Source organism: Scyliorhinus canicula, chromosome 20 (genome assembly GCF_902713615.1).
Source record: "Scyliorhinus canicula chromosome 20, sScyCan1.1, whole genome shotgun sequence".
Classification (NCBI taxonomy): Eukaryota; Metazoa; Chordata; class Chondrichthyes; order Carcharhiniformes; family Scyliorhinidae; genus Scyliorhinus; species Scyliorhinus canicula.
Genome location: NC_052165.1, coordinates 44,696,579 through 44,711,039, shown reverse-complemented (window position 1 = coordinate 44,711,039; position 14,461 = coordinate 44,696,579). Strand labels below are relative to the sequence as shown.

Below are 14,461 nucleotides of genomic sequence, written 5' to 3'. Positions count from 1 at the left end.
TGCTTGTCTATTCTGGCTATGCTTCGGTTTGAGTCCAAAGGTTTTGAACTCAAGTCCCACTCTAGATGCAGTACTGAGAGTAAAAGGCCCCATGACTATTCTTTTGAAGATGAACAGGAGAGTTTTCCCAGGTGTCCTGGGCCATTATTTATCCTTCAAGCAACAGGTCTAAAACAATTAACTGGCTGTTATCTCATTCCTGTTTGTGGGAGCTTGCTGTGCACAATTTGTCTACCATAACAACAATGACTACACTTCAAAAGTACTTCACTGCTGGTTAGGTACTTTGAGGCTGTGAATGGTGCTGTATGAATACAAGTCTTCCTGATTTTTCATTCCGAGATTGTGGAAACAGCATAGACTGGCTTGGAAAACCTCTATCTCTGTACGAATTATCAATGTACTTCAGTACGAGAAAGCCCATTTTAAAAATGAATTTGTCCTTAGCACGTTCTAGCAGCCTCTGGTCATCTAACTTCTAAGGATCAGCTGTTGGTTCCATTTGAGTCATGAAAAGGCACATTGTCCTCTGGGTGTGTTATGTATGTAGCTGCTGATATTTGCCTTACCTCACTCACCAGTGATACATCGATTCATCTGGTATGAAACCTGCGGCAGATCCTACAGCTTAACTACAGTTCAAGAGGTGGTTTGCTGAACTGAGGATTGATCCCATACAAGTTACAATATTGACTAGGTTAGGATTGTTTTCACTGGAGTTCAGATGAATGAGGGGGGAATCTCATAGAGATTTATAAAATTCTAACAGGCCTAGGTAGGGAGGATGTTCCCGATGGTGGGTGTGTCCAGAACCAGGGGTCACAATCTGAGGATTCGGGGTAGACCATTTAGTGCAGAGATGAGGAGACATTTCTTCACCCAAAGAGTGGTAAGCCTGTGGAAGCTAAGACATGGAATACATTCAAGAAGTGGCTAGATATGGGACTTGAGGCGAATGGGATCAAGGGTTATGGGGAGAACGCAGGATTAGGCTATTGAGTTGCATGATCAGCCATGATTGTGACGAATGGAGGAGCAGACTTGAAGAGCCAAATGGCCTCCTATGTTACTGTAAGTCATTACAGTTACCGCTAATGACTGCATTCAGACTAACTTTGTGTCTACTCTCTTATTCCACAGGCATTATACCAGTTTTTGGGTCAAACAGTGATGGGATTTTGTCTATGTGCCATAGGCCAGTAGTCAGGATTGCAGCACGGTCAATAAATCATTTGGTCCCTGAGACTGTTCATTTATCCATCTGTTGTATCCATCTGCCCTTTCATATATCCCATCATACTCAGGTTCTCTTGAGCCTTTCTTTTAATTACTTCTCTCTCACACACGTGCATGTGCACACATACATATAGATGACTTGCACACATTCACACAGATTTAAAAGTACACATGTATACACACACTGCACATAAATACCCTCACAAACACACAAGTGTATATCGCCATAGTCCCAGATGACCATAGGCTGCTTTGAGGAAGAGCACTGACTGGTGGTGATTTGACCTGAGGATCATCACACCTCAGGTGAGGGACATGGTTGAGAAGGTGGGGTTTTCATGAATAAATACAGCTGGTACGGGAATTGAACCCACACTGCTGGCCTCGCTCTGCCTCACGAACCAGCTGTCTAGCCAAGTGAGTTAAACCAACACATACACATTCATATATATGAACACGCTAACACACTTTTACACAGGCGCACACACACACACACACACGTGCATACACAGACACACTCTTTTCACTCCCCCCTCAAATACATCCTGTGGATATTTGACTGCTTGGGATGCATTCACAGTTGAAAAAGCATTAAGCGGTGGGTAGTGCTTTCTAAACATAGGAGAAAGAAAGAGGAGACAGTGGGAGAGAAATATAAAAAGGTAGCAATTCGAAATGATTTTCCTCAACAGTTGTTCTCGGAAACAGGGTAGATTCGCAGGGTAGATTCAGAAAGAATTTTCCCGATGGTGGGGGAGTCCATAAAGGGTAAACCTTTTAGGACTGAGGTGAGGAGAGTGGGGAATCTCACCCAGAGAGTGGGGAATCTATGGAATTTATTACCACAGAAAGTAATTGATGCCAAAACGTGGTGTGATTTCTTTTTTGAAAAATATTTTTATTCAAACTTTCAACATTTTTACAACAGTACACAACCCTTACCCCCCCCCCCCCCCCCCCCCCCCATCGGCCCAATGCTACCCCCTTTATCCCTTGACAGCAACCAGGTCACCATAAATGTAAAACAAACAAGCTCCATCTCTGGTGAAACCCCTCATCCGCCCCCTCAGAGAAAATGTCACCTTCTCTAAATACAGGAACTCCATTAGATCCTCAGCCACGCCGAGACACTGGGGTGGGGAGGAAGGGGGGAACAGAAGCTGACCTCCACCCCAACAGAACCTACCTGCAAGCCCCAATATTTCTCCAACTTCGGGCAGGACCAGAACATATGAACATGATTGGCTGGGCCCCTCCCACACCACTCACAACTATCCTCCACCCCTCAAACAACCGGCTCATCCTTGTCTTCATTCAGTCCGATGTTGCGTAATTTCAAAAAGGAGTTAGATATAGCTCTTGGGCTAGAGGGATCAAGGGATATGGGGTGGAGGATGGATCAGGGTCTTGAACTTGATGACCAACCATGATCATAATAAATGGCGGAGCAGGCTCGAAGGGCTGAATGGCTTCCTCCTGCTTTTACTTTTTATGTATGTTTCTATTTAAGTACAAAACACTTGAACAACCTCCTTACTTGTTGCTGGCCAAGGAGATGATCGAACGTTCAGAGCGAAAAGAAAGATTAGTAATAAAATGCTAATTAAAAAGTGGTTTGGCTGAATATTTCAAAGGCACCTGAATGATATGGAATAATTCAAAGAGCACTTCAGGACTTAAGGGTAGAGTAGGGGTTCTGTGCCTAAAAGTTCATTAAACAGGTGGATAGTGCTGGATGATTAGAAAATAATGAATGAAGTTCCAGCTTAAACTGGGAAATTCTAACTACAAATACACAAAAATCAGATAGAAGTAATTCCAAGGCAGTATGGGCCAAACATTCTTTTAGCCAGTGGAATCGTACAAACAGCAGATATTCCTCCCAGGCCATGGTAATAGCAGCGGATATTCCTCCCATATTGGAGTAATAAAGCCGGGCCAATCAGCAGATTTGAAACAAATCTGATTGGTGACAACAACAAATAATGTGAACCTGATCAGAGGTTTTCCCAAATGTTTCCAGCTGTTAAACCCTTTTGAAGGAACCCCTGAGAAACATGCTTATTGGGTTGGATTCTCCGATGCCATAGTCGCTTGTTTCTCGGTGGCAAGCCATTCGTTTCTACCTCCATTTCCTGTTGAAAACACCCCACGCCACTGGAAAACCCATGGGTAGCATGCGCTGCCGACAGGAACAAAAAATTCCAAAGGCCGGGAAATTCTGGCCATTATATTGAAGAATTAAACCACAGAAATTGACTGTTATTGCACAATAGTTACAAATATACAAAAACACACAAGAGGACAAAGGAAGTTTTCAAAGACCCCCTGAAGGCTTACCTCAAGAAATGCAACCTCAAGATCAAAGTCTGCAAGACCCTTGTTCAGAAGAGACCTACTTGGAGGAACTTCCTGCTTGAAGGGACACAATTCATCGAGGATATCCAATGGCACGAGGAGACCCAGAAAAGGAATCTGAGAAAGGAATACCAGCGAACTAGAGTCCAAGGACCGATCCCACTTCCCGGAAACACCTGCCAAGTGTGCGGTCAAAGATACGGCTCTAGGATCGCGTTTATCAGCCATGCAAGGACCCACAGAACACATGAGCAATAACATGGAGTATCTTCGGTGGACAATTATACTCAATCACCAAAGACAAAGAAGACAAACATACAAAATAAACTAAAAAGATATTTCTATGCCTTTTTTGTATACATTTATTATAATAAAAAAGCTCTGTTATTCATCAACTATTTCCAAGTCTTACCTTATTTTTTGTTATTTGTAATGGGGGGGGGCAAAATTCTCCCCTACCCGGCGGGGCAGGGGGTCCCGGCGCAGCGGAGTGGCGCCAACCAATCCGGCGTCGGGCCTCCCCAAAGGTGCGGAATTCTCCGCACCTTTAGGGGCCAGGCCCGTGCCGGAGTGGCTCCCGCTCCGCCGATTGGCGCCAACGGCCTTTGGCGCCACACGCCCGGCTTCGGGGCTGGCCAAAAGGCCTTCGCCGGTCGGTGTGAGTTCGCACATGCGCTGGAGCGGCCGCTGACGTCACGCGTGGTGGAGGGGGTCTCTTCCGCCTCCACCATGGTGGAGGCCGTGACGGCAGCGGATGAAAAAGAGTGCCCCCACGGTGCAGGCCCGCCGGCCGATCGGTGGGCCCCGATTGCGGGCCAGGCCACCGTGGAGGCACCCCCCGGGATCCGATCGCCGCCCCCCCCCCCCCGCCCCCCCTCCCCCCAGGTCCCCGGGGTCGGATCGCTCGTGCCGCCTGCCCCCGCCAGCACAGAGGTGGTTTAAACCACGTCGGCGGGAGAGGCCTGACAGCGGCGGGACTTCGGGCCAGAGAATCGCCGCTGGGACCCGTCAATTGGCGCGGGGGGCCCGCCGACCGCCGGGGCGCGATTCCCGCCCTCGCCGATTCCCGGGTGGCGGAGTATTCAGGCCACGGCGGGGGCGGGATTTACGCCGGCCCCGGGCGATTCCCCGACCCTACGGGGGGTCGGAGAATTCCGCCCGGGAGCACCTACTCACGCACACTCTCTCACCCACAGCCATTCACACCTAACCTCACCCACCCTCACCCACACTTACCCACTCTCAACTAACCTCACCCGCTCTCACCCTCACCCACAATTACCCCCTCTCACTCTCAACCACTCATCCTCACCCACTCTCACCATCAGCCTCAACCATTCACCCTCTCCTCAGGCCCCCTTAGTTCCAGCTGTTCTCAGGACCTGCAGCCAAATTGATCGCGGATCCCTGACAAGGGTCCCACGCAACCCAGTTTGGAAACTCCGGAAAAATAATCGAGATCTGATAAAGGAGAAGCGGATGAAACCATGAGGTTAGGATTGATGATAGGAAGTTCTTCAGACCAACAGTGATCATCAGTAGACGAGTGGTTCTGTTATTGGACATGTGCAGGGAAATTCTCCCCATGTCCTGGTCAATAGTTTTCTCTCAAGCAAAAGCACTAAAAATAGATCATCCAGTCTTTATCATATTTTTATTTGTGGGAGTTTGCTGTGTGCATATTGATTACCACACTTCTGAAATTGATTACTTCATTGGCAATGAAATATTTTGTGATATTGTGAGGTTGTGGTTGGCACTATATACATGAAGTTTATTCTCCCTTACTATGAGTTTTAATCTCAATGTGTCCAGTTGCAAAACTGAATGGAATTCAATCTGGCAATTTGGGGTTAGTATCAGAAAAATCCAACTGGTCCAGGGACGGCCTTCAGGAAAGTGAATCTACCCTGTTCATAGCCTGGCTGACTTGTGACTTGAGTCCCACAAGAGTGTACAGTTACCAGCAATCTAGGGCCACGAGTTCAAATCCCACCCTGGCCATTGGGGGATTTATATTAAATTAATTAAATAAAAAACAGAGTTAACAAAAAAATCTAGAAATAACAGTACTAGTAATAGTGGCCATAAAGCAACTGATTTGTTTGTAAAAACCCATCTCGTCCACTTATGCCCTTTAGAGAGGGAAAACTGCTGTCCTTACCTGATCCGGCCTACATGCACCTTCAGACACATAGCAATGTGTTGACCCTTAACTGCCTCTGAAATGGCCGAGCAATCCACTCAGTTCTATGGGGATTGACAAGAAACTTTGTTAGTAATGCCCATATTCTATGAATTACTGTTTTTTTAATTGACTGATAGTGCTGTCAGGGCAACCAGCGATGGGATATAAATACTGCTTTGCTCCTGTTGCCCACAACACAGGAACAAAAATCCCAGTGAATGGACTTCTATCTGGTCTGCTGGATGCAAGGCACTGGAATCAAATCCTTCAATTTGATTTTAGGAAATGAATGATCTCAGATGTATCTAATTCCTTTCTTTACCTATATCTACCTCGGGACTTGCATTACTGGTCCATAATTATTATCAAGCATCAAATGAGCCAGATGTTCAGTATTAAAGAGTTTGATAGCCCAGCTGTGGAATCACAATTGTGACAGAAAGTGCCTGAAGAACAATAGAGAATTAGTGTCAAATCCCTGACAGCGCTGTTAAACACAGAAACAAAGTGGGAATTGTGGTAATACCGGTCACGCAGAGTAAATATGACAGACGTAACTGAGCACCAACCAGAATAGGCAGATAGATAGAGCAAGTTGAAAAAATGAAATGAAATGAAAATCGCTTATTGTCATAAGTAGGCTTCAAATGAAATTACTGTGAAAAGCCCCTAGTTGCCACATTCCGGCGCCTGTTCAGGGAGCCTGGGACGTAGAGATATAGCGCGATAAAGATCGATAGTTGACAATGGGATCGAGAATGCAAGGTAGATTGCAAACAGAGATAGTTGACAGTTAGATCGATGGAGAGTTAGACCTAGATTAACAACTCAGTTTGGGTATGTCTGATCCTCTTCATGTTGTGGAGTCAATCCCTGCAGAGTTCTGGATGTCTGGTTTTATTGTTGGTGAATCATGAGATTTTATCATTTCCAATCAATGAGAAGGATATTGACGTGGGATTATGGGGACGATTGTGAGCCTGCACTCTCTGTCAGTGAGAAATGTGGTGCCTGTTCAAAATCTAGAGAGAATCGAAAAACGTAATTCTCTCTGGCGTGATGGTTTTTACAATCCCCCCACCACCCACGCCCTCTCCAGTCGAATAGTGCGACTCACGATGCGGGAGATCAGGAACTTTGTTTTAATAAAGCAGCATTTCATGAGAGAACTCCAGACCTTCCCCGCTCACTGAATATTCACTGGGTGCCAGTGTGACATCATGCCAAAGTAATTTACTACAGGTTTACATGCTGCACATGGATGACGTGTCCAGTGTGTTTCAGGATTTGCGGAGCATGGTGCAATGGTGGAGGATCTGATGGTGATCGGAGTGATATTTATTTACGAATGCAATATTACAGTGGTGACCTATCTTAACTAGTGCCTATGTTCACTCGTGCCCACTAGGTGTCTACAGTTTCTTAATCTTCTCACCCTTCTGCTATGTCTAGGTGTATCCCAAGGATCCACAGTTGACGTTGAGGCTGTCTGCTGCCTTCCAAACCCTTTTGCCCGAAATGGCCTTGGCGGGCATTTCCTGGGGGGTCTGGGGCCTGGACTTTCAGGGTCTGGGCGTACTTTCCGGCTGCCCTCCTTGGTCTGTGGGACTGGAGTCGTTAGAGCTCTCACCTTTGCTCTCAGCCCCAAGTTCACCATCCGCACAGACACAGTGCTGCTCCTCCCTGACAAGCCCAACGGCTCTTTCCTCATGGGGGTGAGGATGTGGAGCTCCCGCATAACTCAGGGTGGCTGTGCCTTCTCATGCCTGCTGTGCATGATTTTGTCATGCAGAGAGACAGATGGAGAGATTGTTGGCGGGAGACCTGGCAGTTCAGATGGTCAAGGAATGTTGTATGTGGAACTGGAGTGGGACAAGGGATGTGAGGAGCTGAGTAGAGATTGGGGGGAGGGGTGGCGGGGGCAGCAAAGGGATTGGGGCGGGGTGAGGGTAGTGGGCCTCGTGACAATTGGATGGCCCTCAAGGTGGCTGGTTGAGAGATCACTTTGGAGGTGGAAGAGTCGGGTACAACAAGAGACGAGGTGGTCACGTGCAGAAGGCCATTTTTTTCTAACACTGCTCCAACATGGTGTTTTTCCAACACCGTCTTCTACTGTGGAAACTGGTACTTATAAAGCTGCAAATCCCGCCCAGGTGGGAGTGTTCACCTGAATGTACGTCTTCTGAAATTTGAGGTCCCACCTCTGCTGGACTCCATACAGGGGTCTGGTGAGGGCTCCCTCCAAAAATCTTGGATTAAGCATCCTGGCTGCTGGTGAGTGCTGGGGAGGCTGGTTTAAATTGATCTCTCCAGTGATTGCAGTGATTAGGTTTGCCTGAGGCAAGTGAATCAGCGGGACGGGACATCATCAAGAGCATGGCGTGATTCACATAAACAAAAAAACTTTTGTTTAGAAGGCACAGTAATCCGTGAGATTTCCTGCCGGATTTGCACCGTTTTCCTCACCGGAACTGACACTTTGCCATTTTTTGCTAAGATTTCACCCAATGTTTTGCTGTGTTTTTCAGATCCTTTGATTCATTTTATTTGTCTCCATATAGGCAGCAACTTCCAATAGCTTGAAACTGCCCACTGAAAGCAGCAATCAACAGTGTTCCGCCACATTGGCATCGTCCATAAAGGAAACAGCCCTCGCTGAGGACATGGACCATTATATATCCACTGATTCATCAAATATAGGAGTGGAAGATTTCCCTTTGCCCTCAGTTGGTATGTTTAACATGATTTTGAAAACCGTGTGCTGAGCAGACAGACCTTGGGCGGGATTCTCCCTTTTGGGGGCGAAGTCTCCACGCCCGCCGGAAAACGGGAGAGAATCGCTCCGGACTTTTTCCTCGAAGGTCCAGGGTGATTGTCCATTTTCCAGGGGGCTAGCAGAGCCCCAACATGCGTCCTGCAGCTCTTGCTATTGGCGGGGCCATGCTAGCCAGACCGCGCGGCCACGTATGCGACGGCGGCTGCAAGTGGGTCCGCGCATGTGCGCGGCAGCCCACCTCGGCATGGTCGCCGACGACATGGCGGAGCCACACTGCAGGCCCACGCGGAGGAAGGTAGGTCCCTTCCAGATCGCGATGGCCCGCTGATCGGTGGTCACTGATTGCGGGCCTGGCCACCGCTGAGGTCCCCCCACGGAGTCAGATACCCCCCGCCCCTCACCAGGACAGCCACTGCGGCCGCGGGTCCCAGCTCCCGCTGGGTGGTACCACATGTAAATCACGCCAGCGATAGTTCGGCTGGTCGACTGTGGGGAATAGCCATGGGGGCCTTTTCCAGCAGCCGCCGATCGGCGGTGCGTCGACCGCGCGGGCGGGACTGCCGGGTCGGCGGAAAATCGCGGATGCGCCATCGCGCCGGATTTCTGGCGTGAACGTCTATTCTCTGACCCCGAGCTGGGCACGATTCCGGAGCAGAGGGTCGGAGAATCCCACCCCTTGGTGTCCAGATACACAAATTCTTCAAGTTGACAGTGCAAATTGATGAGGTGGTTTAAAAAATTACTGTACCAGGATTTATAAATAGAGGGATAGAATATAAAATCAAAGAGGTCTTGCTAGGACTTTATAAATCACTGGTTAGATCCCAGCTGCAGTATTGGGGTCAATTCTGAAAACCATACTTCAGGAATGATTCAAAGGCCTTAGAGAGGGTCCAGAGGAGTTGTTCCCAGGATGTTATCAGGGATGAGGGATCTCAGTATTGAGGAGAAGTTGGAAAAGTTCAGACTGCTCCCCTTGAAGCAGAGAAGGCCGAGGGGTGATCCGATGGAGAATTTCAAGATGAGGAAAGGCTTTGGTAGAATTGATAGAGAAAGGTTATTCCCTCTAGGTAATAGGACAAGAATAAAAGAACAAAGAAAATTACGGCATAGGAACAGGCCCTTCGGCCCTCCCAGCCTGCGCTGAGCCAGATCCTTTATCTAAACCTGTCGCCTATTTTCCAAGGATCTACTTCCCTCTATTCCCCGCCCGTTCATATATCTGTCTAGATGCATCTTAAATGATGCTATCGTGCCCGCCTCTACCACCTCCGCTGGCAAAGCGTTCCAGGCACCCACCACCCTCTGCGTAAATAACTTTCCACGCACATCTCCCTTAAAGTTTCCCCCTCTCACCTTGAAATCGTGACCCTTGTAATTGACACCCCACTCTTGGAAAAAGCTTGTTGCTATCCACCTTGTCCATACCTCTCATACTTTTGTAGATCTCAATCAGGTCCCCCCTCAACCTCCGTCTTTCCAATGAAAACAATCTTAATCTACTCAACCTTTCTTCATAGCTAGCACCCTCTATACCAGGCAACATCCTGGTGAACCTCCTCTGCACCCTCTCTAAAGCATCCACATCCTTCTGGTAATGTGGCGACCAGAACTATACGCAGTATTCCAAATGTGGCCTAACCAAAGTCCTATACAACTGTAACATGACCTGCCTACTCTTGTACTCAATACCCCGTCCGATGAAGGCATGCTGTATGCCTTCTTGACCACTCTATTGACCTGTGTTGCCACCTTCAGGGTACAATGGACCTGAACTCCCAGATCTCTCTGTACATCAATTTTCCCCAGGACTCTTCCATTGACCGCATAGTCCGCTCTTGAATTTGATCTTCCAAAATGCATCACCTCGCATTTGCCTGAATTGAACTCCATCTGCCATTTCTCTGGCCAACTCTCCAATCTATCTATATTTTGCTGTATTCTCTGACAGCCCTCGCTATCTGCAACTCCACCAATCTTAGTATCATCTGCAAACTTGCTAATCAGACCACCTATACGTTCGTCCAGATCATTTATGTATATCACAAACAACAGTGGTCCGAGCATGGATCCCTGTGGAACACCACTAGTCACCTTTCTCCATTTTGAGACACTCCCTTCCACTACTACTCTGTCTCCTGTTGCCCAGCCAGTTCTTTATCCATCCAGCTAGTACACCCTGAACCCCATACGACTTCACTTTTTCCATCAACCTGCCATGGGAAACTTTATCAAATGCCTTACTGAAGTCCATGTATATGACATCTACAGCCCTTCCCTCATCAATTAACTTTGTCACTTCCTCAAAGAATTCTATTAGGTTTGTAAGACATGACCTTCCCTGCACAAAACCATGCTGCCTATCACTGATAAGTCTATTTTCTTCCAAATGTGAATAGATCCTATCCCTCAGTATCTTCTCCAACAGTTTGCCTACCACTGACGTCAAGCTCACAGGTCTATAATTCCCTGGATTATCCCTGCTACTCTTCTTAAACAAACGGACAACATTAGCAATTCTCCAGTCCTTCGGGATCTAACCCATGCTCAAGGATGCTGCAAAGATATCTGTTAAGGCCCCAGCTATTTCGTCCCTCGCTTCCCTCAGTAACCTGGGATAGATCCCATCCGGACCTGGGGGCTTGTCCACCTTAATGCCTTTTAGAATACCCAAAACTTCCCCCTTCCTTATGCCGACGACCTAGAGTTTTTAAACATCCATCCCTAGCCTCAACATCCGTCATCTCCCTCTCCTTGGTGAATACCGATGCAAATACTCATTAAGAATCTCACCCATTTCCTCTGACTCCAGGCATAAATTCCCTCTTTTGTCTTTGAGTGGGCCAATCCTTTCTCTAGTTATCCTCTTGCTCCTTATATACGAATGAAAGGCTTTGGGATTTTCCTTAACCCTGTTAGCTAAAGATATTTCATGACCCCTTTTAGCCCTCTTTATTGCGCATTTGAGATTTGTCCTACTTTCACGATATTCCTCCAAAACTTCATCAGTTTTAAGGCACCTAGATCTTATGGATGCTTCCATTTTCATCTTAGCTAGTCTCACATTTCCACCCGTCATCCATGGTTCCCTAATCTTCCCATTTCTATCCCTCATTTTCACAGGGACATGTCTGTCTAATCAACTATGATTAGACTCTAATCAACCTTTCCTTCAAAGACTCCCACATTTCCCACATTTTCCACATTCCCGAGCTCCTGCCGAATTTTGTTTCTCTTGGCCTTTCCCCAATTTAGCACTCTTCCTTTAGGGCCACTCTCGTCTTTGTCCATGAGTATTCTAAAACTTATGGAATTGTGATCGCTATTCCTAAAGTAATCACCGACTGAAACTTTAACCACCTGGCCGGGATCATTCCCCAATACCAGGTCCAGTATGGCCCCTTCCCGAGTTGGACTATTTACATACTGCTCTAAAAAAACTCTCCTGGATGCTCCTTACAAATTCTGCTCCATCTAGGCCTCCAACACTATGGAACAATGACTTCAAATGCCTATGTTCCAATCGGCAAAGGATGTAGAGGGAGAATAAAGATATTTCTCAGAGAGTTGTCAAACTGTAGTAGAAGCTGATTCTGTAAATAATTTTGAAAGGAAGTTGGACTGATACTTGAGGATGAGGAATTGACAGGGTTACGGGCAAAGAGCAGCAGAAGGGGTGGGGGAGAGGCAGAATATCGGGCTATGTATGACCTAGCTTGCTCAAAGATCTGGCACAAGAGTCAAGGGCCGAATGGTCTCCTGCTGTGCTGTAAGTTTTTGTGATTATAAAATCTATGAATACTTGTTTTTTCTTTGTCTTATTCTTTGCTTTGTGAATATTGAAAACCTGCCTCCTGAAATCCAGGTGCAAGCTTAATCACCAGCTACCTGATCCTTTGACTATTTACCTGACGCTGCATGAAATGCTCAACACAACAAGTTCATCTCCTGTAGATGAATGATTTATCCAACTATCACTCGATCCAAACAAATTGAATGACGTTGAGTCATTTGATATCATACTGTGTCACAAGATGATGACAAGCAATAATTGCGCAGCACTCCATGACAGAACTCAGATTTGTGTTTTCATTACAATTTAATCAAAAGCAAGCAGACTAAGCAAAAGAAAAAGGACATCACAGGCAATTGGGAACACTATATGGTGACAGCCCTGCAAACAGTGGACAAAATATAGCAGTAGGTGCCTGACCGGTGTTCAGTGCAATGTCACTCTCTGTTTCTGACTGATTGTCAGAGGCTTCATTCTGTTTGTCTTTCCTTCCTTTCAAGCTCACTTTCACACTCATCTAACGTCGATGATCTGATCTGATGGGTGGCACGGTAGCACAGTGGTTAGCATTGTTGCTTCACAGAGCCAGGGTCCCAGGTTCGAATCCTGGGTTGGGTCACTGTCTGTGCGGAGTCTGAATGGTCTCCCTGTGTCTGTGTGGGTTTCCTCCGGGTGCTCCGGTTTCCTGCCACAAGTCCCAAAAGACGCAGTGAGGTAATTTGGACATTCTGAATTCTCCCTCAGTGTATCCGAACAGGCGCTGGAATGTGGGGACTAGGGGATTTTCACAGTAACTTCATTGCAGTGTTAATGTAAGCCTGCTTGTGACAATAAAGATTGTTATTATGTTGTGGCTCTGTCATGGAAAGGAGGCTACTTTTTGTTCCATTCACTTAAATAGGATCAGGAGGATCCCGTTGGCCATCGAGTCCGCTCCTCTATTCAGTCCGATCATGGCCTATCTTTTACCTCAGCTCCACTTTTCTGCACTATGCCCACCTTCCTCGATTTCTTTAGCATCCAAAAATCTATCGGTTTTCAAAACTAAGATACTCAATGACTGAACATCCAAATAGCTCACTTAGGGTAGAACATTGGAAAAATCCGGAACCCGCTGCATGGGGAAATGTCTCCTCATCTCAATCCTAACGAAGTAAAACAGGCTGTGGTGTCATTGCTGTTGCTTTCTGCTTCTCCCTGCCAACATGCAAGCTCTGTAAAGGAGGTCTTAGGACACATGACCAAAAGCTTGTTCAAGTAAGTAACTTTTAAGGAGAATCTTAAAATACAAGAGAGAGAGGTAGAAAGGCAGAGAAAATTCCACAGCTTTGGACCTTGGCAACTGAAGGCATGGCCACCAGTGGTGAAGTGATTAAAACTGTCAGTGTGCCAGCGTGATAAACACAGATACCTTGAGAGACCATAAGCTGTGGGGGAGGTTACAGAAAAAGGGAGGGGATGAGACAGCGGAGGGATTTGTACACATGTTTGGGAACTTTAAATTCCATGCAATTGCTGAAGTACTCAAAGTGCCCTATGATCTCTGATAACCACCTCAATGAGCTTGGCCCTCTGGGTTTCTATTTGATCTGGTGATAGACCATAAATTCTCTCTCTACCGATGCTGCCTGGCCTGTCGTGAATTTCCAGCATTTTCAGTTTTTATTTCCGAATTCCAGCTTTTTCCTTTAGTGTTTTAATTCGTTTTATGCTTCTCGCTCACTACTTTTATCCTGATTAAATTTTGTGGGCCTTGAGTGTCACTGGTTAGCCCAGCATTTATTGCCCATCCCTAGTTTCCCTTGAGAAGGTGGTGGTGAGCTGCCTTCTTGAACCACTGTAGACACTGAGGGAATTCCAGGATTTTGGCCCGGCAACAATGAAGGAATGGTGATATATTTCCAAGTCAGCATGGTGAATTACTTGAAGGAGAACCTCCAGGTGACGGTCTTCCTATGTATTTACTGCTCTTGTCCATCTAGATGGTAGTGGTCGGGGGTTTGGAAGGTGATGTCTTGGTGAGTTCCTGCAGTGCATCTTGTTTGTGGAAAAGGTAACAATCACGCTGGATGCTTTGTCCTGAATGATGTTGAGCTTCTAGGTGTAGCTG

At 46.8% G+C, this 14,461-nt stretch overlaps 1 protein-coding gene across 2 annotated transcripts in view; it reads left to right on the top strand.

Moving 5' to 3' along the window:
* Positions 1 to 14,461, top strand: part of LOC119955292 — a 233,119-nt gene that overhangs the window by 123,576 nt on the left and 95,082 nt on the right. For both annotated transcript variants that reach the window (XM_038781371.1, XM_038781372.1), the window contains exon 9: positions 8,344 to 8,512. In XM_038781371.1, the coding sequence (XP_038637299.1) occupies positions 8,344 to 8,512 (169 nt within the window). The remainder of the gene's footprint in view (positions 1 to 8,343; positions 8,513 to 14,461) is intronic.